Here is a 26,080-nt window from a genome sequence, read left to right on the forward strand (position 1 = left end):
AATAGCTATTACATTACATGTGTGAAGACATTATTACAAAAAAAAAATACAATTTGCAAGATCAGATAATTTCACATGACAGCATTTCTGTTTCCAAAAAATGCCAAAATGTTTACAGGTTAAAGTTACCCTAAGGAAACTGAATAATTATGTCTACACAACTAAATAAGGTAAGTTAAAAAAAACCCCAAAGCACCACAAAACAAACACCAAACAGCCCAGAAGTGTCAAGAATCCCCCCAGTACTACTATAGTGCCCCTCAATTACTGATTGATCAGTTACAGATACAAATATAGTACAATCTGTGTTTGACAGAATGGTATAATAAGTTAAAAATTTTCTTCAAAAAGAATCAAACATTAAAATGCAAGCAAGCATATTTCTGTGTATTTGATGGTGCTCTTCCTCCCCAAACTTCATACACATCTTCCACTACGATGCACTGCAGAGCAGGAACGATGTCTTCAGAGGCCTACACAAAGCCTAGCACGAGTGAAGCCACTGTTTCATTAGGAATTTCTGCTGTGTCTCTATGTCAGGCCCATTATGAGAGAAAAGCCATTGAATACAGTAGTTACCACATAAATTCCTGTATTTCTGTAGCAACTAAGAGCTCTAATCAGACCAGGATCTCAAGAAAGATCTACATCCACATCTGTGGAGTAATTCAGGTTTTCTGCAAGAGATTTCTGCTTCAGTAGCCAAAAAGCTACTGGAGTGTAGAAAAAGCCAGCAGTGTCTCCAAAAAGGGGAAAAAAAAAAAAAGCCAAAACAAGAAAACCAGACAGACAAGCATTAGTTAGGACACCAGCAAAAGTCCTGATCTCCCCAAACAATACTCTTGAAGAACTATATTGGGCATCTGTGTTTCTGTATCCAATTCAAAGCAGACAATCTAAATCATACTTTCATTTAAACAAACAAACAAGCCACACCCAAAAATACCTTCTGTTGAAACTTATTTCTCATCAAGCCAGTACACTCTGGCACCTCTCAGTCACCTGTTCACATGTCATTAAAAAAAAAAGTCAAAAGACAACATAAGGCAATCTCTAGAAATGTAAGATAACCCATGTATTAAGTAAACATTTGCTTACTTACACAGCACTAAAGTTAACAACTGCATTTTACATTTCTGCTTTATGGAACAAAGCCCGTCCAGCAATTAAAAACCTTGTACTCTTTTTGTAACAAACCTTTTCTGCTTGGTATGCCACAACAATTCCTCTTTTCCACTCATTTCTCTGCTTCCTATGCCATGCTTTTCAGGAATTAAGACCACACTTCTGTCCAGACTAACTTTGCAGTAGGTGGAAAGATTACAACACATGCCTACCTACCTGCCAAAAAAAGTAAGCGCTGAGATCCAGGAATAGATTGAGCAAAGACATCCCTGTTCAGCAGACTCAAGCCTGTATGCTTGCATTTAGACTGGAGAGAAATTCCTTGCTTGGACTGACTAAACCAGGACCACACTACATGCTATCAAACAGCATTCTGAAACTGCTGGCTAAACGCACATAGGAAAAAGATGTGTAAAGCAAAAATAATTTTATTCCTTCTGGTAACTTTGGGAACAGAAAAAAAGTAAGGCACCAGAATACAGCAAGAAACAGAAGATAGGATGCTTACTATAGTTGTCTACCAAAAAATCTCTAGTTATGCACTTGCTTTCAACAGCCAAGGATTTGAGGACGTCAGAATTCCTCAGACCATAAAAATCAAAAGCCTCACAACTCAGATTAAAAAAAAAGAGTCTTTAAAGTAGAAGAAAATCCCTCATTTTTATTTCACCTAAAAGTAAGCAGACAAAGGCTAAGCAAATATCCCCCAGATACACCAGTGGCAGAAGTATCTACCCCTTCCACCAGACACTCAACAACCAGCATCTAAAGATAACTTTATATACTTTAAATACAGCCCACCTCATAACAGAAAGTAGTACCATGCTCACAGCATCTACCACTTGAGAGCTAAATCAGAAAGGCTGTAAAACTGCAATAGCAGTTTTTTGTTTTCAAGGACCAGTAGAAGTTTTGTGCGTGTTTTGTGTTTTTCTTTCTCTTTTACATCATTTTTAACAAACCACAGCTCTATTTTGTCTTTCACCTTCTTAATGATCACCCAAAATGCACTTACCACAAAAAAAAATTCTTATTGGGAAAGATCCTTATGATTTTTCACCTTTCAATGCATTAGTTGGGTTTTTTTGCAGCCTTAGGGTATAACCACAAAAGCCTTTCTTCTTTAAAGGCAAAGCTTCAGTATGGCTACCAGGAACACAGATTAAGGAGGCTGCATAATTTTTCTTCCAGTTTATATATATATAATTCTTCTTCCAGTAGGAAGTAGAATTATATATTATAATTCTTCTTCCAGTAGGACCCTTGGGAATGGGGTTACAGGAATGTTAGCAGAACTGTTTGTGGTTTGCCTGCATATATTGCCAGCTTTGCTTCTGCCTACAAGTCAGATTTTTGTCAAAAACTAAACTTGAAGTAGTGCTAGTTGCAAGCCTCCACAAAAACCTAAAATATGCAGCAAGCTTTCACACAGACTAAAAATTTCTACAACAGTTAAATGATGGTTTTATAGGTTTAAATAAGTAGCCCCCTGGGAACAGCACAGAACACTAGCAATTAATACAATTTCACCCAGTTTTCGTCTTCAATTTCCAAAGCTAAACTAAGGATGAAACAGTAGATCTTTCATCTAGGCAGTACATTTAATTCTGAGCCACAGATTCATGGAAGTGTCCTTGTAACCCATATAATTTGTCATTTCTACATTCAGTAGGCTTTATAGCTAAGCAATTCCACACCAGCCTCTACAACTGCAGGTGATCAGCATCACTGCTGCATGAAAATGTACTTATTTCTCAACCTATCCTGGTTTCCTGCCATTCAATCAGTAAAAGCTGATTCAGTGCAAATAATCACTAACTCCCTAAAACAGCAGCCATTGAAGTGAAGGTTGGGGAATAGCAAGAATTTGTTCTTTTAGGAGAGGAAGTTAGGGAAAGTAAGTATTACAAAGAAAATACTTATGTGAAAAAAGAAACAAAAAACTTTGTCTAGTAAGCAGTGCCTTCATACAAATACTTCCCGACTTCCTGGAAAAAGATTGAAAGCAAGTGGCAAATGCAAGGCTCAACTGTCATTTGGTTTTTGAACAGAAGACCAAAGTTACGAGTTTGCTTCAGTATTTGTCTCCTGGAATTCACAGCTGCTTGGCTCCAATTTCCATCTGCAAAATGGATAATTTCCATTTTAGGAGACCAGCTTGCAGGAGGTCAGAGCAATCTGGCTATACTTGATTACACATCACAGTTGGTTACAAGCTGAAGGAGCTGCCTGTGCCAGTACATGCACAAAATAAAATCTAAGTTCATCAAAGCAAGTTTACTAGAACTTCATCAACTGAGGCAAAAGTTGCCCTGAACATTACTCCTGAGATTCAACTGCTAGTGGAGAATTTAATACCTATGTCTAGCAGTTTTAGCTCAAATGCTGGATGAAATTGCAAACTAAATAACCCCATATCACAGTGATGGAGAGCCAGGATTTTGGCTTCATGCATCCAAAGATTTCTCGATCTCCTAATTCAGCAGCATGTACAACTCATACATTTACCAATTAGCAAATACACAACATCCATTCTTCTCCTTCCCCAGAGTCCTTTGCAGGAAATCAGGGGAAAAAAAGGATCAGTGATTTATGGTGCTTAGTGGAAGTACAAGTTGTCACGACTACTGGCAAAATACAGGAAAGAATTATGGCAATACAGAAAATTCAGAATTATTTAATTGTATGTGAAACTTACAATGAAATTACAGGTCAAACCCGACACTAACACTAAAGTAGACACTTGAAAGTTAAAGCTTGTCAATTTGAACATTCTTCTAAAAGAAAAGAAAAAAAATTACTGACATTGGCTTCAATTCCCAAGCTCAAAAAGAATGCTGCAAAAGTTTATTGCATCAAGGATTCAGAGATTTAAAGCCAAAATTGTAGCTTGTTGTTTTATGGCTGAAGAGCACTGTCAATCAGCTAAGCACCTGTTCTACCCATACAGGAACTGTAGTAACTGTAAACTCTAAAAACAGTATGAAGACATGGTAATATTGCAGATTAATTGCATCACTTCTATACATCTGATGATTTTAGAGCACACCTGCCTATTCAATCCTGAACGCAGGGGACATCACAAGAATCAACAGAAACTATGTGACATGAAGACGCCTCTTAATAGCTGCAAAGAAAAGCCACTCAATGTTAAGAATTATTAGCCATAAAATATAATTACACTTGAAGTGGGAGGGGAGAAAAGTATATCGAGTTAGACAATAGCCATCACAGCAGCCTGTTTTAAAAACAGGCTGCAACTCCAGGGGGGAGAAATGAAAAGCTGTTTAAGTGAAATAGATACGAAACTCTGAGATCGCAATACTTCTAAAGCCAAGTAGACAAACAAAGCCCTTCTTATGAGGTTGCTCTAATCTATAACCCCCTGATACTTGCCCATAAATAATACCTATTCCTGTTGCAAAAATGCACCTTTTTTTGACTACAGCTGCTTGTAACTATACCACCTTCAGCAAGAGGTTTCCAGGAAGCTTTCCTGAATACTGCAAGTCCTACAGCCTTTACCATAACCAGCTCAATCAGATCTTTTGCACTATTTCGATGAGATGCAGCACTTCCCCTTGATTCTTGCTTTTCTGGACATTGCCTGTGACAGAGACAAAGGGGTACACTTGATGGCAACTCAAAAGTCTCACATTAAACAAATCTCAGAGTACACATTCAAATCCAAGACAGCAAAGCAGCCACACCACTTACTCAATTGTAGAAACTCACCCCTTGCTGGCTAAAGGGAAGATTCTCTTATCAAGACAGACCAGTCCATTCAGCCAGTACATTACAGCCCTGCTGTATTTTTCAGTTTATACACTGTGCCCAGTGTAATTTTCAAATTAAAGGCTACCGTCATTCCCTCCATCCCCCTTGCAGAGAATGGGGTAGACACATTACCTTCCCCTACTTATTCCAGAAGACCCCATCACTCTGCTACTTATCTGCTACACCACCTCCTACACCACACTCCTGGAAAAGCTGGCAGGCAGCCCATGGCTTGGACAAGTGCACCCTTTACTGGGTTCACAGCTGGCTGGATGGCTGGACCCAACAAGTGGTGGTGAATGGTGCAGCATCCAGCTGGTGGATGTTCCCTGGTGGCATCCCCCATAAGCAGCTTTGGGCACAGTCCTGTTTAGTATCTTTACTGATGACTGGGATGAGGGGATTGAGTCTACCATTAGGAAATTCACAGACAGCACCAAGCTGAGGGTGTGTGTTGATCTGCTGGAGGGTAGGAGGGCTCTGCAGAAGGCCCCAGACAGGCTGGATCCACGGAATGAATCCAATGATACGAGGTTCAACAAGACCAAGCGCCATGTCCTGTACTTTGGCCACAACAATCCCATGTGGCACTGCAGGCTGGAGACAGGATGGCTGGACAGTGCCCAGGCAGAAGGGGACCTGGGGGTGCTGATTAACAGCAGCTGAACGTGAGCCAGCAGCGTGCCCAGGTGGCCGTGGCATCCTGGCCTGTATCAGGAACAGTGTGGCCAGCAGGGCCAGGGCAGCGATTGCTCCCTGGTACTCAGCACTGGTGAGGCTGCACCTTGAGTGCCGTGTCCAGGGCTGGACTCCTCAGTTTAGGAAGGGTGTTGAGATGCTGGAGCGTGTCCAGAGAAGGGCAATGAGGCTGGTGAAGGGTGTGGAACACCAGCCCAGTGAGGAGCAGCTGCAGGAGCTGGGGATGTTTAGCCTGGAGAAAAGGCTCAGGGGAGACCCAATCACTCTCTGCATCTCCCTGAATGGAGGCTGTAGCCAGGTGGGGCGTCGGTCTCTTCTCCCAGACAACCAGCTACAGGACAAGAGCACACAGAGTCAAGCTGCACCAGCTGAGGTTTAGGTTGGACATGAAGAAGAAATTGCTCACAGAAAGGGTCACTGGGCATTGGAATGGGCTGCCCAGAGAGGTGGTGGAGTCACCATCTCTGGAGGTGTTTAAGGAACAACTAGATGTGGCACTTAGTGCCATGGTCTAGGTGACAAGGTGGTTTTAAGGTCATAGGTTGGACTGGACCTCAAAGGTCTTTTCCAACCTAGTTGATTCTGTGATCATATATTAGGAAGAACTTCCCTCCACTCCTCATTCTCTGCTAAACTGGCAACAGTATTGCTTTTGGATGCATTCAGTGTTTTGGGAAAGGAGAGAATCATATTTATCCTCTAAGAAATTGACAACTTTCTACGATATTGACTACAATGACTAATAACGTCTTTCCAAGCATTTGTTATCATAGAGTCAGGTTCCACCAACTGATAAAATTCAAACCACTGCACTGTCTAGAACTTGAAGTCCTACATGCAGAAAGCAAGAAGACTGCAGAACCCCCCACCACCTCACTGTGCCTAAACTGGACGTAGTGCATCTTAACCTAAGATTTTAAGAAAGATTCTTATATGCCACTTCTAAAGACAGAGCATTACTAAAACTGGACTTCACCCTGACACACCTACAGGTTGGGCAGAGAGATGACTGAGAACAGCTCTGTGGAAAAGGAATTGGAGTGAAGTTTGATGAAAAACTCAGCATGAATTGTCAGCACGAGATCACAGCGCAGAAGGCAAACCATTCCCTGGGCTGTGTCAAAAGGAGTGTGGTCAGCAGGTCAAGGGAGGAGATTCTCCCCCTCTCCTCTGCTCTTGTGAGACCCCACCTGGAGTGGTGTGTACAGTTTTGATGCTTTCAAGGTAAGGGCATGAAAGTGTTGGAGTAAGCCCAGAGGAGAACCACAAAGTTGGTAAGAGGTCTGGAGCACATCCCTGGCAGACCAGGTTGCGAGAATCAGGGCTGTTAAGCCCAGAGAAGGAAAGGCTGCATGGAGACCCTACAGCAATCTTCCAGTACCTGAGGTGGGCCTACTGGGAAGCTGGAAAAGGACTTTCTGTCAGGAACTGTAGTGATAGAAATAGGAGTAATGGATACAAATAGAAAGATAGGAAATTTAGACTAGATGTTTAAAGAATTTTTTTTACTGTGAGTGTGGTGAGACACTGGAACAGGCTGCCCAGGGAGGTTGTGGATGACCCAGCCCTGACCGTGTTCAAAGCCAGTTTTAGTAAGGCTTTGACCAACCTGATCTAGCAGGAGGTGTCACTGCCCATGGCAGGGGTTTGGCTGGGATTAGATAATCTTTAAGGTCCTTTCCAACCCTTAATACTCTATGATTACATGAAAAATAATTGGGATTAAGGAGATAAATACCTTAACAGAGTCATAATATTCTCAGTGAATCAAGAGTCATCAGAAGTGCCAGAAGCATTTCACAATCTACACTCTGAGGCTGACAAAAGCCAAAGTATATGGAAACCTTTGATTTACATATTTGGCTTTACAGGAACAATTCCGTGTATTCTGCAATTAAACAAAGTTAAAACATGCCAGAGAGAGAAATTTATAGTGCACTCATGGGTCTGGGAGTATGGAGAGTCATCGTAGGTAACCTAACAAGGAGGAGGAAAAGCAGACACGTAAATACCATGTGTCTCAATGGTTGCCGATAGTACTAAAGGAACCAACCATCATCAGACCTTTCTTGGAGAAAGAAATCAAAGCAGGGCACAGATCGTATTTCTGTAAACACCAGCACCTTGTTAAGGTCTCCACAGATTAAGACTTGAATTTGAAGACTGCTTTTATAACTCTAAAAGCACCAATAACCAACCAGTGCTTCTTATTTAATAAAAGCTACAAGGCAGATGGATTTGATTGTCAAAAATCCAGGTTCTGTAATACGAGTAGACCAAAGAGACAGGAGGACATAAAAAGAGAAAGGGGGGGCAATTTACCTGGATTAAAAAAATTCCTATCTCTATCACTGTTCTATCTTAGGATCAGAAGATTGTTTTTTACCCTGAGTTTCCCAATGACCACTTTCATCTAGGTCACAGAACTTCTTAAAAAGAGAAACTTATGCAACTGCATGGAGTAATATGGGTCTCATGAATCACAGCTGCAAAAGGTAAGTACAGAAGTGTATTGATAAACAGTGAGTGATGTCACTCGTAGTTAAAGGACACTCCTCAGCTTTACAGCTTACTATGAGCTCAACAGCAGAACAGCTGAAGCCAGATTTTAAGCCATTTTTGTTTTAAAAAGTGAGGATTCTGACCTAAAAGTTTAAAATCCAAGTAATATTTGCAGCTAAGCTGCAATGAAGCAGTCCAATCAGTTGACTTAGGCTGTTAATTGTTTAAATTCTGCATAAGCACCCTTCAAGTAATAGAATTCAAAGCACGTTATCAAATACATTATCAGCAGCGAAAAACGACAAGGCAAAATGAACAGGAGAAAAAAGCACCACAAAAATTCTCCCATATTTAAGTCATTTAACTTGGCAATATAAAATAAAATTAGATAATTACAGAGAAAAAATTAAAAGGGTCCAAACTCCTACAAGAAATGAAAGAACAAAGTCTTTCAAATGTGGTCATGAGAGCTTGTCTTGAAAAGACAAAGTACTTGTTAAAATATGTGCAGGTAAGAAACTATTGAGATACAAAGCCCTTGGAGGATCTCCCAGAAGGGGGAAATTACTTATCAGCTCTTAAAGCAAACACTACAGTCATATCTCTGTGTAGTTGATGATAAATGATGTCACTGAAGAAGATATGGCTCTGATGCCAAGGTTTCTTAACAGAAAGTTACTTTTAAGTCCTATTTGGTCTTTTATTTGAATCCCCACAGTTTGCCTGCCTTCAACTTTTAGTGGTGCTTTTATTTATATATTGTGTTTTGGAAACCAAAAAAAAAAAAAAATCCCCAATACACACAAGAAGTCGTAACAAAAATCTTTAAAACAAACTTGAAGGAAAATTATTTTCAATAGGACTACTATAATGCAAGCTTTTCTATGCCAGAGCTTTCTTGGTTTTATGTTTTCATCCAGCATATGCACCTGACACGGCAGGTGTCCTAGCCTAAAAAAGGATGCCAAACCATAACTGCAGCAACAGCTTTTGAAACCTGACATCTTAATAATCACAAGTAGCTTTCCTAGCTCTTGCAAAGTCTTTGTAATTCAAACTGAAGCTGTTATCTTCCCTTGGGAACTGCTCCATACACATCCAGAAAAACTCTTGTTTCCCTGTTCCTTGTGCCATAGAACCTACTAATGATTAGGCTCCAGAAAGTTATGACACTTTGTTCACAGGTACAGCGATTCTCACAAAATTAGGCTTCTTGCAGAAAAAATTCTAATAGTGCTCATCTCCAGCAGTCACATCTTAACAGCTACTTGAGCTTGCAAATGCTATTTAATATAATACAATTGACACGTTTTTTACTATTACAGAGTACAGCAACCTCCTCAACTGCTGAGAAAACAACTGAGAAAGAGCTCTCCCACCCCCAGATCCCACATGGGTAAGCGATAAAACACTTTATAGAACATATAATTGACATCAAGTTGTTCCCCGTTTTCCCTAAAACTGGTAATATGTGAATCACCAGTGCTGTATTTACCTAGAGCTACAGATAAGATTTGTTTCTACAGTAACTTCATGAGCTTTCTTAGGAGTCATATTTGATAGATCCGGCCAAAGTCCGCCTTCAATACTGAGTAAGTCTATTGGAAGTGCTAAGCACAAGAGACACTAGACCTGTTAAGTCACTGTCTGCAGAGATGCAGGAAAGCGGTTTCTCTTCCTAAGTGCACAAACACCAGATAAGCACTGTGACACACAAGCATTAGCATTCACTATCGCTATTAAACACATACAAACACAGGCACAGAGAGCCAAGCATGTGCTAGCAGGCTAGGCTGTCTGCAAGGAAGGAGACAATGAGTGACCAAAAAGCCATGTCCAGTGAGGTTCATAAACAAAAACCCACTGACAGCACAACTCACCCCCTCTGCTCTGTTATACTCAGAAACCAAGAAACTGACATGACACAAAAATTCTTCTTTCAGAGGTAAGCACTAAACTTTTATTTTCTACTGACGAGATCAAGTGCAGGCTCCTCAAAAAAATAGGACCTAAAATAATTCAATTTGCTACAGTAGCTGAATAAAAGTGGCGGGAAATTGGGAAGTTTGGCAAGCTTTCTAGAGACATTGTTTTATATGAGTGGATAACAATGAGATTATTACTTATCAGGAGTCCACATTTGACCTGCAGACACAATGTTGGCACCCCAATTTTCAGCCTTCATTTTGGATAAAACCTAAGGTAATTCATTTTGCCCAAATTTTCAGAAGGTTAAAGCACCATGTTTAAAAACATTTCCAAATAACAGATTAGAAAAACAAGTTAAAGAGCATTGCAAGCAACAACACTTTTGTTAAAACTTGGGACAACATGCTTTGCATCCTTAAAATAACAACTTTTCCACTTCAGTAGAAAAGTGTAGGTTTTCAGTCAAGAGCACTAAAGCAAATTTCAGGATATTTGTAAGCTGAAAGTTTCAAAGTCTGAGATGGTATTCCAGTTTCAAAAGGGGCCCACAAGGATCCCAGCTTTGACAGAGGAATGCAGCTCCTCAGTGAAAGCTTCATCCAAGTGAACTGCTTCAGAAGGCAGCACTGACCACACACATACAGTGTACACGCCTGTCAGATGTCGTTCACCTTGGTTACCAGATGAAGATATTATTTTGCCCAATATAAATACCTATACCTGCTTCAAGTGTGAATTTTAAGAAAAGCTAGTAAGGCAAGTTCATCCTATAAGATTGGAGATTTGTTAGAATTACTAACAAACAGGTTTCATGTTAACATTCACCTCAGTCCTTCAGTGAAAGAACAAAAAAAAAGAAAACCCTAGGAAATTGAAAAAACAAGAGATATGTCTATCTATCTATATAGATATATCTATCAGATCCACAACACAAAGCTAACACTTGCAAGTAATTCTCTGATGTACAAGAAACCTCAAATACTCAAGAAGTGTATCTATATAGATTACTCCTGTTACTCTTCTAGCTTCACAGTCAGGGCAGTAAAACAAGCTCCAAAACTAAATAATCACCCTAGAACTAAAACTTGTCTAATAATCACCACTGGCTGGCTAACTGATCACATCAAAGCAAGCTGTCAGTCCCAACTCAAGACCCTGAACTACAATCATAACATGAGAAAATCAATTAAAGCATATTTCAGAACGAACTAAAAATAATTAAAAAAAATCAGTGAGAGACATGGCCCTTTTGAATGTTTTAGGGCTACAACCATTTCTAACAATAGCTTACAGATAATTTAGTATCAGAATCAATGGTCATGTGCTAGTTATAGATCAAGCATTTAAGCATTCAGAAACTACAGCAGTATAGGAGCTATTTATTTGCCATCTTGAAAATAAACCTACTTCTGTGTGGAGGCCCAAAATGAGGCTACATTTGATTCTCAGAGGCTTCACCCTCTTCTTAAAGCCAACTCCATACTTCTCTCTGTTTAACAGACCTTTAGAAGCCATTAGCCTAACAAATATATTGTTAATGGGGTAAGTGCTAACACCACTCAGGCATAAATGGGAAACTGTCTTGTTCAAGGACTCCATCATATTGCTCTAATTTTGGTTTCGTTAATGAGCCAGCAAAGATTCAGTTTCCAGGATAAGCACAGTGGCTGATTCAGTGCTCAATAACTGAAACACAAGAGCTGGGTACCAAGTCTTGTCAAAACAATGCATTAAAAAAAATTCAACAATGCTTCCCCCCACCAAGTACTGCGAATCATCTTTTGCCTTCTTGTATTGTCTTACAGACTTGAAATTACTGGAAAGGAAACAGCTGAGGAATGCTGCTACTCTTATGCCACGCTTTCCATTGACTGTCATTTCAGGAATGCATATAGGAAAGTAAAGGAGCTTGGAATGTCTCCACCCATCCAGCAGCATCAGAGGCCGACCAGCTTAGGGATGGCTCCACTGCCTTACAACTGCATTCCAGTTTGCATTTTACGGTTGTCAAGATCAATGAAGAAAAATATACTCTTGGGCATCGACAAAACATTTGTTGGGCAAATGCCCTCATATGCTGCATATCTCACTTGGTATGATCTATATTTATACTACAATACAGAAGTAATAAGATGTAACTTACAGATTCTTGGCTGCAAGAATCCCAGAAAGGTGTTGTACTCGTGCCACAATTTCAAAACTACCTCCACACTGCGTTCAGAGCATATTAGTTCATCTAAGCCTAACCCATCTGGACGTGTCCTTGGATAAAACATCAGTATGTGCTAAAACAGGTCATGTTCCTCAATTCCACATGCTATGAGTCCAGCCTCAGGAAACACAATTACACTGACAGAGACAACCAATTTGCTGGCTCTCAGTTTTTGAGAGGATTGCACTAAGTGTCTTACTAGCCTGAGTAATAACTTTGAGAAAGGGAGCAACTGAGAGCATGAGCAAAGGGATAAACAAGTAAAGAACTGCACAAGAGCCTGTCAAACCATCTGTTCCAACTACAACATAGCATATATTGTTAAGCCTGGAATACAGATCCCTCCAGAGGGGTAAATCTACTAGTGATTTATACTGACTGCTTCTGTCTCCTAGCCTCAGATTTAGCTAACAACTGAAATTCAGTAATTTAGTAAAACAGCATTCTTGCTACTACAATGTCAAAATCATAAAGGCCTTAAATCAAGTATGTTCATATCCATTTTATTCATACATACAAAAGCACACCTCATCTACTCTTACAAGCTGCTTTTTGATGACCTATCATGAGAAAGTGTTCTAATAATACCAAAAATATACTAGAACACATAGAAAACCACAGACAAAGCTGTACTGTAAAAGCAGCATTAATGCTACAGTGAAATTCATATCTAGAGACCAACAGAAATTGTCCTTGAACATTAGCTTCAGTAAATACTAAACTCCTACCAGAAGAATGCATCCTTACATTGGAATGCAGAACTCTTCCTCCATGACTACCAAGTTTAAGCAACCTGTCAGTTACACTAACATGAAAACTGGCTTTAAATACTTTAAGTAATTTCTATATGCTAGAATTCACTTGGGTTATTCTGTTTGTGAACAAGAAATATCCATAGCAATGAAAATACATAGAAATCACAGGTTCAGACTTGACAGAAATAATAAACCTAAAAAGGTAAAGAGATTGTTACTCATTTCTTTCATAAAATACCAAGGAGAACACAATTTTTTGAATACAGTATTTAAATATCCACTATTACACTCACAGTATGTTATGGAAAATCACACCTTTTTCCCCCTCTTCTTGCCTCCCTTTCAACGAGTAAAAAAAAAAAATTAAAATCTTGGATGACAACATCAGTAGGAAGTTAACAAGTACTTACTGTACCATCTGAACCTAGCTACTGTAACTACAGAGAGAAAGATCTGTGGCCCACACAAGAACCAATCACAAAAGAGAATTTAAACAAATATGCCTCTGTAGTCTGATCACTGAGTGAAGTCAACATTACATTTATTCCTGGACTCATTTTCTCTGTTTATCTTGTAGCATAGATAAATAGGGAAAAAAAAAAGCCACGATAAAAGAGTAATAAAACAAGCTGAACAAATTACCCCAAAATTCTCAGTGGCAGAACATCCACAATGAGAGCATTAGGAGGTTTGGTGATTAGCAGGTTGGTTCCTATCCAAACAGCAAGACTTCAACATCAGTTTTGTAACTAAGTACCAACCTTTCAGTACGAAATGAAGTCCTCCTACTCAACAGTTTCGAAAAGTTAACAAGTTTACCATATGCACCAGTATTTTCATTCTCTGAAAGAGTAATGGTAGAAGTCATAGCCAGGAGGTTACTAGGATAGCTTTGAGCTATTTCCATAACTTCCTTACCCTTGGATGTTGGGTGCTGCTGCTATGATGCAAACACTCTAGATATTTAAGACTGGCAACCTGGTCTTTGCCCTTACAGCTTGATGTGCTGCAGCCCCAGCTCAAACACGTGACCTGTGCTACCATTCATCAGAAGGAATACGGACAGTGCAGCCCTAACGCCCTCTATCAAATTCTAAGGCAAAGGGACCCAGTGCTGGTAGATTTTATGTTCCTTTTGCATCACTGGCTGCAGTCTGAAAGGGTGTTGTACCAAGAACACAGTTGGTGCCAAAGGTATCCACACTCGTTACCATATCAGGTACTAAGAAAATGCCACCAGAAGCCCTGACAGAACTTTTCACATAAACAGTTGCAAAAACTCCTGCAAAGGAAGGTACTTCTTATCTAAGAAATAAATCTCATAGAACCCAAATGAAATGACAGCAATAACTGTCCTTAATCAGAAAGAGTAAGCAAACATTCTGTGAAACACACAATCTTAATTAGTATTCAGGGATAAACACAGCACAGTCCTACAACAGTGGGACCAAATCAAAATTTCTATTTATCACTGCATACTGTCCTATCTGCAAACTAGCATGTAACTATAATGTTGGTAAAACAGTCTCACCTTCACATTCAAATGAGCACCTAAAGAACTGCGAAAAATCACAATTTGATACAGAGAGATAGCCTTTGAGGAGTTTTGTTTAATTAAACTGTAGTTGTCACAGACAAAAAAGACAACATGAATCCTTCAACAGGAGCTGGGGCCTTCCAACAACATCCCCTGTGGTTACACAATGATCCCCATGCACAAACAGCCAAGACAATTTCCCTTACCTCAAAAGCAGTACCCTCCCCAGAACAGGTAAGAGCAGCACAGCAGGACATGCTCTTTCCATGCTATGTGGTGGAATCAGGCTACAGCACTCACCTTCCTCACCCAGAGAGAATGAGGCCAAAAACAAGGTTACCATCTCCTAGGTCTGAGCAGCCTCAGAGAAAAAGGGCAGTCAAAAAGCAGGATGCATAAATTGTGATACCTAACCACAGCCTAATCTCAGCCAGTGCTGAGGTGTGTGCAGGTACTCCACACTGCACATCCGATATTCCCAGGGGAGCAATGTGCACAGGAAATCCAGCCTTCCAGGAAACTGGCCACATCGTGGTCCCTCACCACTACATGTAGCCTTTCTGTAGTGCTGTCCAGAAAGGGTGGGCTCCACTTTCCTGTACAAAGCTCTATGTAACTTCTAGACAAACTACTTTCAGCCATTTAAGCAATAAATTCCAGTCAGAGCTAGTGAACTAAATTCTCTTTCATGAAAGCCAAGGAAAGCAGAAGAGAGTCCAAACTCTGAGGAATGATAGGCGTTGAGCTTTCGGGACGAGAGAACTGAATCCCACTCTGAAGACGTATGTCTGCCTAAGACAAGATCAGGTTTTATTGAAAATATTATATAGCCTCTTCTTAAGATTATTTTGGAATATGCCACTTCTACCCCCCCCCCTCCCCCCCCCACTCTGGAGACACAAATAATCTGCAAGGTCACAGCTCACCTTTGAGCTTCTTTCTTTTCCCAAGTTCCCCTTACATTCCATTGTTAAGGCAGATTAAAAAGCTGCACTTCAAATTAGAGCTCATCCTGCATAACAGCTGTCTGAGACGGCAACATTCAAAACTCCCACCTCCACTGGAGTAATGGCATTGACATCTGATTGTAAATTTAAAGTTCTCATTTACAAGTTTTCTGGTCTTACAGATACATACACACAATATGTATATAATGCAGATCATGCAGCACAACACAGTATCCTGCTGCAATATCCTACACTGCACATATACCTCACAGATAGGAAAACAGTACATAACAGTTTTGTCCTTTGTGCTGAAGGCCTAACCTGAGGACTCGTGCAGAGCAAGTTCTTAAAGCGAGCTTTGAACTCAAAATTCTATAGAGGAATAATAACCATAACCTACTGACAATTTTTCCTTTTCTGCAAGATACCAAAGAATTTAATTCATCTGTCCTCAGATATGATGCACTCAAGTCCACTCATTCATGCACGTGCAGATATAAAACAAAATCTGCTCACTGGCAGTGTCAAGGGCTGCAGCAAGTACCTATATATATATCCTCCCTGCTTTCCTCCTCTCAGCTACCAAGTCAAGTAATTGTTTTCCTTCCCATATGCATGAAGAGAAACAATTCTACAGGCAGCTCTCTGATGGTGATGGCACTCTACCCCACTCAGAGAAAAGCTTAGCTAATGGCTTCAGCAACAAAGCTTGATGCTCCATTAAAGACCAGATCTGAAGTTCACCAGAATTTCAGAATTAATGGTACTTCCCCCTCAGCATTTCCAACTACCTGGGCTGTGAAAAATAAAACAAAGCTGAAGTCTCTTCCTATAACTGCCACATGTAGCAGGAAAACCAAAGGCTAAATATTACATTATAACATTATATTATATGTAATATAACATATAACATTTAATTCTATCACTTTTTCAAATATATGCATTTGGTCTCAATAACTGGAAAAAATAAATTGATGGAGGACAAACAGATACAACCCAAAAAACTACAGTAATTTTACCGTCGCTGAGATAAATTTATTTCTCTGAAGAGCAGTGTCTTCTACATGGGATCTGACAGACAACACAAAACAGAAAAAACCCCAACAAACCAAAGAACCACAAAGCAACAGCACTCCACAGCAATCTTAAACACAATAATATGGACTTGAACACAATTACCATCAGTCAGTCAAAAGTGTCAGGAAGAATGACAAGTTTTTGAAGACCTTCCTTTGAGAACAGATACAGCTTTTTTCACGCTGCAGCCAAAATTGATGAAATTAATTCATGCTACAGACTGCATCATGTGTGATTTGCACCTTTTATATGGCATATTAGAAGAAAATATGATTTTGTGTTAATAATGAAGTGAAACCATTCAGAGACGTCACAGGCATGGATCTGCTTTATGTTTTTTTTAAAGCAACAGGTAACCTCCACTTACTGTACCGCCTCAAGAGGATTATAACTTCACAACTGATCTTATTTACTTTCAGTATCATAAAATCAGAAAAGGTCTTTTGGTATCACTAAAGGAGGGGAGGGGGAAGGAGGAGCGTGAGCAAGAATTTTAGCAGTGATGTCAATCTTTACCTCTGTTCCCTTAGACTTTGCCCTTCCAAACTGAAAGCTGACTACAATGTACTAAAAAGGGGGAGAATATGCTCAGAATTACCCTGATGAAAGCTTTCTTGTATACAGTATCACAGACATTTTGAAAATGCCTTCTGGACATCAGAAGGCAAGAATGCCATCTCTCATTCTAACAATAGAGTTAAACTAAACGTCATCCTTCCCTACCAATGGCTGGAGTGCAGCAACTTGCAGACCCAAGGATCTAACCAGTTAAGGTATGGCTTCTCATACAGAGCTCCCTGGAAGCATGACCCGACCATAACTTGATTAGAGGGGGATAAATACAGAAAACCTTACAGCAAAGTGACAGGCTAGCCTGCAGTCAGGTAACCGTGCTGCAGTAACACGCTGACAGGCTTAACCACAACACACACTCATTCTTCCAGTTCAGTTCACAACTGAAAGTAAACCAACACCCTATACAGGGGAGCAAGTGACAACTCAGACAAAGCAAACAGAGCAAAGAGTCATATAATTTTATATCCCATGCTCAAGAGGGGATTCTATCCAGTTCTGCAAGGCAGTTTATGAATTTCTAAAGCCTCACATCCTTGAAAAACCTATATAGGATGAAGAAAACAAATTCACCATCTCATTTTTTTTTCAATGTAAGAAACCACCTCACCTAACCATTTTGGGAAGATTTCTACTTGATCAACCTACAACACATAACCATTGAGATTTTTTTTTTAACTACTAAACAACTTCTAAACTTAAGAACAAGAAGCTAGCCTGTCAGAGATATTTTTTTGTTTTCCAGATATTCAGTGAATCCAATATTGTGTGGAAGCTTTTGGCCTTCTAGAGAAAAAAACTATTCAGGCAAACCCGCATTATCTCCGGATTGCCACAGCCTTTCCTTATTTGGCTAACGTTTTGAGATTCCAATCAGACTGCTATGAAGTTCAACATGCACAAAGCATCCATTTTGAGGAAACTTCACAGCCAGTTTCCCGTCCATTCCCCCCCCCCCCCGGCCCAAGTGAAAGTTACCTCCCTCGGCACCAACACCCCTCCCACATACCCACACCAGAACAAAGCAATATGGATTGGGTTTTTTATTACTTTCCAACGCACGAAAAAAAAAATTAAGATCCCCGCTCCCCTTGAAGTTAAGCTTTCATACTGCGGCGGGAGCCATCGGTAACGAAAACAAGCAGCCCCTTCCTGATACGCGTTTCTATATAATGAACAAAACACTGGTTTCCCCTAGAAACCGGAGAGAAATAGATGATCCGTCTCTCAACGCGGCCGCCCGCACACAGGAGCGGGCTTTAATCGGCTAAACTACTGCGGAACCGGGGATCCGAGGGAAGCAGGGAACTACTACCGGGATCCCGGGCAAGGGGCAGCGGCAGAAGCGCCCCTCGAGGGCGGCCCGCTCCTTCTCACCTGCGGTCACCCTCCCACGCCGGGGGGCACCTGCCTCCGGCCCCCTCAGCCCACACGGGGCAGGGCCCGCTCCCCCCAGCCCTCCGAGGGAAGCGCTGCCAAAAGGGTAAAACGAAAGAGGGTCAGCGGCACCTCCTTCCCGCCGCAGGAGAGGCCCATCCGCCCCTTCCGACGCCCTGCTCGCGGGGAGAGGGTGCAGCCTCCCGCCCCTGCAGCCCCGCCGGCCCGGGGCTCGGCCCGCGGCCCCCGGCCGGTCCCAGGCTGACCCTGCCGCCACCTCCCCGCCCCGACACCCCCCAGCGGAGGGAGCGCAGCCGCCTCCGGCCCCTTCCTCCTCCACCTCCTCCTCTGGGGGGGGGAGGGGGGGGGGGGGGCACTCGGGCGGCCTCGCCCCCCCTCCGCCCCAGTCCGGCAAGGGGTCCCTCGATCGGCCCAGCACCGACCTGGTGGAGAGCGGTGAGCCCGTCCACATTGGCGTAGTTGATGTCGGCGCCCCGCTCTAGCAATCGCAGCACCTCCTCGGTATCTCCGCTGGAACAGGCGGCCAAGAAGACGGCGCCGTCGTCGAACTTCACCTTGGTCTTCTTGCGCTTGACCACAGGGCGGCTCCAGGTCGGTCTCGGAGCCGATCCAGCGCTTCAGCTGCTCGTTCCGCTTCTGCTTGGCGTCCGCCATCTTCATACCCCGCTCGCGCCGGCCCCCTCAGCCACGGCCGCGCGGAGCGTACACACTTTATACCGCCACTATCCCACAGCGCACCGCGGCCGCGCGCGCTCACCCGCCCAGGGAGGGCGCAGGGCGGGTGGGGAGGGGCGAGGCGGGGCGGTGGTGCTCATTAGCATAATCCCGCGAGATTGCTGGGGGGCGGGCAGCGGGGCTGGGCCGGGCCAAACCGAGAGGGGAGTGGGAGCTGGGAATGGGAGTTGTGAGGGGAGAGTGGAAGTTGGGAATTGAGAGGGGGAGTTGTGAATTGTGAGGAGGAGTTGGGAGTTGTGAGTTGAGAGGGGGGAGTTGTGAGTTGAGAGGGGGAGTTGGGAGTTGTGAGGGGGGAGTGGGAGGTGGGAGTGCAGCCCCGCCTCCTGTCCCCTTCGCTGAAGGCGCTGGCCATTCCCACCCGCGACTTCTGTCACCTGCGGCGAGGTCGGTGTTTCCGCCTGCGCTCGCAAACGGGGCACATGCAGCCACTTGACTGGAAAAGAGGAAATAAATGGAGCAACCTGCTTGAGGGTCCTTTGTTTTGGGAGGTTAGACAGGACCACCTCAGACCAGCTTGATGTACGAAAGCACCAACTACCATTTGCTTCTACACTTCAGGAGGCCCCAGGGAAGCTGGAGGTGGACTCCTTGTAAGGAGCTGTAGTGATTGAACAAGGAGTAATGGGTACAAATTACACTAGATATTTTTGCAAAAAATTCTTTATTGTGGTGAGACACTGGAACAGGCTGCCCAGTGAGGTTGTGGATGCCCCAGCCCCTGCAGAGATCAAAGCCAGTTTGGGTAAGGCGTTGACCAACCTGGTCTAGAGGGAAGTGTCACTGCCCATGGCAGGGGATTGGGATTAGATGACTTTTAAGATCCATTCCAACGCCATAACATTCCATGATTCTGTCATTCAACATGGCAATGGACAAAGCCCTGTGCTTATTGTCCGTTTCACTTACAGTTCACTTCCATGATGTCAAAACCCAGGAGTAGCACAGCCATCCTTTCTCTTGGGAGAAAACAAATAGTTACAAACCACGCAGCATTTGAAGATACGAAGACTAAAACATTTTTGTTCAGAGTTGCAACTTCTAGAAACCAAGCTATAACAGATAATAAAGTTTTTTCTATGCACAGCCTGTTTTTTTTAGCTAAAAGCAATATGTATTTTGCTTTAAATGGAATAATCTCTGGGGATAAAATGTGGTTTTGAACTTACAGGAAAATAAGTTTTATTTTCAACTAATTATAGGAAACAAAGTATAGTTTGAGAGGGTCATCAAACCTCATACACTTCAAATTTTGCATGATTTTTCTAATTGCAATCTCTCCTTCTTATGGTGGGCAATCGTGCAGCCAGCTCAGGCTCTTATTTCCATTTATATTGATAAAGATGTCTGACATTTCACAAGAAGTAGTAGTTGCAAGGTACCTGCAGCAACGTGCTGTTCTTAAGGTCTTTCGGAACAGATTTTCATCTGGAGATATTTGCATAATATCCATCAGACTTACTCATACAGCAGTGCATGAGATACATGCACTGACAGTTTGCAGGCGTAATGTGATTGAGAACAAAAGACAACATCTGGTTGTCAAGATGAAAGATTTGCCAGAGAAAGATTTGCAGTCGAAGTAGGTGGATGAAAGATTACCTGGCACCTAATTTATACCTTCCCGTTGGCAGCCTGTGTGACTATCCAGGGGTACATGTTAGATTCCTGGGTTTGAAAATATGGCTGACTGCAAAGCACAACTCAAAGCCGGTCTTTGCAGTGTTTATTACTCCCACGAGTGATTTAGCTGTGCTTTGGCATTGCACTGGTACCATCAGCATGGCATGGACAACATGGCTGGGAGCTTGGCTGCAGCACCCGACTCATGTCTAAGGAGGGAATTTGTGCAGGTTCCAGCCTCCTGCTGTGGTCTTGTCCTTGTGGGCAAACTCCCCTGAGGACAGACTCTCAATCCAGTGCCATTTCTTAAGGACTTGGAAACTATAACCTGGAAAAAGGTAATGCAAGATAAAAGCCACGTTCCCCTGCCCCAAATGTCTCAGATATTTTAAAGTCACCTCCCCATCATGCTGCTGCTCTCTCAGTTGGCTGTCTGAAAATTTGACTCTTCAAGAAACCTCATATCTGAAGAATGCTTGATTTCAGCACACAACATGTAAATAGAGTGCTTTATTAGCAACAAAGTAATTCTAGGCAAATGGATAGGCACATGTTCAAAATGCACTCTCTCAGGAATTTCAATGTCATGGAGCAAGTTTCTGAGTTTTCATTAGAGTTCCAATACCCTCTGCTTGATTTCAATTTTCCAGCTCAGCTTTTTCTTTCTGGTCATGGATCCTCTTTTAACTCCAACTTGCTCTTCTTGGCTTGTTAGTGAAATGCAGAGGTTCTACAGCTCAGTTTTGTTCTTAAATATCATGCAGTTAGTTTGGTTTTAAAAAACAGGTCTCATACTTTCCTTTTATTCTTCTTTCAGGAAAGTTTTTTCACTGATTCAGCTCCAGCTTTTCAGAGAACTTCAGCAAATATTTTTCCATGCACTGCAGCTATTTGTATGTTCCACATTTTTGACATTATTTTCCTTGACTTTTTAATTTTTTGGATTGCACCTCATGGTTGGGAGTTATGTTTGAGGGGTTTTGCAGACACTACAGGCAAGATATTATTCATTTGTACAGTCAGCTGAAACTCACATATTCCATATATATTGAATATAAATGTCTTTTGGAGAGAGTTGTGTGCTCTGCTGGAAATTATACATAGTACTTAAATCTAGCAAAGCATATGGTCTTCCTTAAGCAAAAAGTAGAGCTGTCATTCATGTAAACTAGTTAATCTCTGCATGTGTTCACTCTTCAAGAAGGGAATAATAATACTACTTCTAATAATATTTTTAATTTCTAATTTTTTCCTATCTCATATCTCCCATAAATGTTTGTAATTTCAATAGCAAAGCCATGTTGGGCCATATTCTTTACCCCATTGTTATGCCATTCTACCCCATGTCTAATGTCATTCCATTTCATTGTAAAATCAGTGTAGCTGAGAGAAGATGAGACAGTCTACAGCTTCTAATTCCATACTAATTGAGATAAACATATGTAAATACCAATAATAATTTTGGTAGAAATATGAAATTATTGTCCCATTATCTAAGCATGGAGTGTTAAATTCATTTGTGCAGAGGGTTAGAGCAAACATCTATAAAAGCTGTCTTTGAAGACCATATTAAAAGCGAGTATCAAATTAATTCTGAAAGAGTCAGTACTGCAAGAGTCACAAGAGTGAATTAGATAACTGCATAAGTGTGCATGTGTGTTTACAATAATCACAGCATGCTAGCAAGAGATACTTAACCATGTGAGCTACATTATATGTGCAACTTAAGAACATACTAAGTTAGATCTAGTTTTATCAGGCTTTTTTGATGTATTGCTACCAGACTACCCAACACACTAGGTGTGCTGTTAAATCCCTTGTTTGCATGTATATACACAACACTAAAGGTGATTAAGTATGTAATTTTCCACATACGAATATTAGCACTGAATTCAGTAGGGCTACTTTTCTGTAGAGGTAATGATGTAAACATTTCACAGAGATAGCATCTATGTGTATACACATTTCCAGTTAATTTAACAACAGGCTTCAAGTGATCAATACAATGATTTAGCAATGAGATTATTATCAGTGTGCTTTCTGGATTTCTATCTTTTCTTCAAAGCATAACAACCATTATTCAAAGGTATTTCACACAGATTCCTAGACAACAGATGTTCTCAGATGAAGCTTTTGCACTACCCAAAATCATCATCTTTTGGGATGTAGAATTTTGTTCTGACCTCCAACTGGATAATTGCTGATTTGTCTCTCATTTTGAACAGCATTACACACAGTGTGGCTTCTAAAAATTTTGTCTTAACATTTTTCTCTCCCCATTGAAGGAAAACGAATATATCAAAGTTAATGCCATTAATTCCAGCTCTGGGAAAAAATGGTAATTTGAATGATAGTGACAAATATTGCATATATATATTGACACAAAACTTTCTAATAAATCTTATAAAGAATCTGGGTGCTAAAATGAGAGAAGGGATAACAAAATATAAAAGTATCTTTTCACATGAAAACACCGTGACAGACATACCTATCATAAGAATAAGGTATTTCTTTCATTGCTTTACTTGATAGTCATAGTCATTTCTGTCTTTAAATCTGGTGCATTCTCTACCCTAATTGTGTGACACACCTACACACGTAACAGTGAAACCTGTGGTACAATCCTTATCCAGAAAAAAAGAGGTAAGAGGACTATGCACAAATTGCTATCAAAATTTTCAAGTAAACTACATAAGAATCAGACTTCTTGCTCTTAGTCAGTTCTGAGTAAGATTCTTATACAGAAGCCCCACATTTCAAGGTGGGTTACTTTTTGATGCTGCATAATCCTGAGTCACCAAAACCAAAACTACCATAGCAACCAGAGCATAGATTTATAAACTATGAATTGGATTTGCAGTGGTGTATTCTCCCAGCATCTTCCATGAGGTTTACACAGATTGGTGTCTCTGTATTCCTGAATGGCAATGCAAGCTAACATTTAAACTTGATTCACATAGAGATGCTTTCACATATTTTTATGTGTACCCATCTGTTAAACTAGCATTTGTTCTACGGACATTTCAACAGTACATGGATTAAGCTAAAAATAGCTGTCTTGGCTAGTAAAAAGTAACACTATGTCCTTTAGAAATAGGAAAATATACTTATTTATAAATTTGACTTTATAAAATCATTCTTACTTTCAATTAAATTTAAGTTTTGTCTAGTCATGTCATGAAAAAAAGAACTGAGCCATATGTTGTGTAACAGAAATACAGATGCTCTGTTTCTATCCAATCTATGCATAGGTATGGATACAGACACAGTGTTTGACACTGCCATGACAGCTGTCCATTTTGTCCTCTTGATATTGAGAACAATTATCTTTGATTTATTTTGCTATCTTAAAGGCCACATAATCTTATAGTAGCTTTTATGAACCTCTGTTCAACTTTCTGAAGGTGAAGTGTTTCTTTCCCAGTCATGTGTGTGGCTTGAGTCAAGGAGCATACTGCTGAAACAAACAATTCAAATACTGAGGAGGAATGGAACGACCCATCCCTCTGAAATGCATTCAAGTTGTTCCCTGTGAACTGCATTCTGAACATATCACAGCTGGGAAACATACTTCCAGGACTGCAGGAGAATGTTTTGGACAAATAGAAATGAAAGTCATCTTATTCTAGCTTCTCACTTACGATGCAAATGTACATGCACGCAAGGGTTAGTGACATCCATGGCACATTTCTGCCTTTCTGCTACCAGAAGGCATATGAATTTCCTTTTAAATATTTGTTTTGGTATATGAATGTGTCATTTCTCTAAATTAAAATTACTGAAATCTATATGTGGCTGAACAATTGGCTTGGCTTGGATTTTGGGCAGCTAGGAGTATGCCTTGCTGCTCATGGTGCCTACAGGTTCTATTTTTGTGAGCATGTGACATAACTGCACACTCACATCATGATTAGTCTTAGCCGTGTACTAACAGAAGTGACACACCTATATCACTGCAAAAATAGTGTCATCCTTTAGTCTATTCAGACAGCCAGTAAAATAGGAGTTTTTAAAGAAAGAGGACTGGCTGTTAGCATACAGCAATGCATATTTATAAGAATATTCAGAAAGACCTGTGGCTCTGAATACAACAGAAACAAGCAACTGAAAGCAGTTTTCTTGCTCAGAAATCACTTCTTCTAGCAGTTCATTGTCCTAATAAACACTTCTACTGATTTTCTCTGCCCCATATTTGTTACAAGCCCTTTGTTTGCTATGGAAATCTACTTTTGTAGGTAACTTCTTGCACTACAGCTCAACTGATCAGACTTCATCCAAAACCATCAAGTGACTTCTTTGGTGACCTCCTATTTTTCCCTAGCGCAAGGCCATTAAGAAATTAAATTGCTTCATCTTGTAAGTTCAAAAGAAGAGTTACTTAACTGAGATAATAATCTGAGGCAAAATTACAGCAGCCACTAATATAACACTAAGATACTCCAGAAACTTTAACATCTACATCATAAATGAAGAGATGTATGCTTTAAAATCTTTTAAAATGGCTTCTGGTTTGATAGGTTTGTGACTTTCAACCCCCATCTGATGAAATTACATTTCCTAACCATTCCAGTATTGGTGCGCTGGCCTGCAATTGCCCCATTCATCATGGTAACTCAAAACACTTGAGAAGGAACCTGTAAAATTAATTTTCCTTTTAGTAGGTGCTTATGTAACTCAAAACCGTCTTCTTTTCACCAAAGCATTATTTAGCCACTTAGTTTAAGATGAGGAAAAGGCTGTAACCTCTAGATTTTAGCCTTTTTTTTTATTATTTCCCTAAATAATTTGGATATATGACTCAGCCTTCTCTTTGCCTGAGAGAAAGACACGTCTTCCAGCATTTTCTTGGAGACCTAGGCTAAGTTTCACTAGATAATGAAGATATTCAGGCAGGTGAAGATATGAAGATAATGAAGATATTCAGACAGAAAAGTCCAGTTGTCTTTTTTTTGTACTGCCCATTCCCTACCTCTGGATGCACAGATGCCCTTCCCAATTGTTTCCCAGGCTTTGGTGTTAATTTGGCACCTAAATGAGTTGGCTACACTAGCAGACTATTTACTTCTTGGCTCAGCTAGTTTTCTGCTGCTCCAGCAAACAATGAACAAATGTATCAAAGGGTGACAGGAGGCTAGATAGACTTGGGAGTATGTGACCAGGCCTGAGGAAGGACAGAATGACTCTTCTCAGAAGC

General features: G+C 41.0%; 1 protein-coding gene across 1 annotated transcript in view; it reads right to left on the reverse strand.

Moving 5' to 3' along the window:
• Positions 1–19,279, reverse strand: part of PPP1R12A (protein phosphatase 1 regulatory subunit 12A) — a 113,325-nt gene extending 94,046 nt beyond the window's left edge. The window contains 2 exon segments of the mRNA XM_036400331.2: positions 18,954–19,112; positions 19,114–19,279. Of these exon segments, the coding sequence (XP_036256224.1) occupies positions 18,954–19,112; positions 19,114–19,191 (237 nt within the window). The 5' untranslated portion in view covers positions 19,192–19,279.
• Positions 19,280–26,080: the final 6,801 nt, after the last annotated feature.

This window comes from Molothrus ater, chromosome 5 (genome assembly GCF_012460135.2).
Source record: "Molothrus ater isolate BHLD 08-10-18 breed brown headed cowbird chromosome 5, BPBGC_Mater_1.1, whole genome shotgun sequence".
In the NCBI taxonomy this organism is placed as follows: Eukaryota; Metazoa; Chordata; class Aves; order Passeriformes; family Icteridae; genus Molothrus; species Molothrus ater.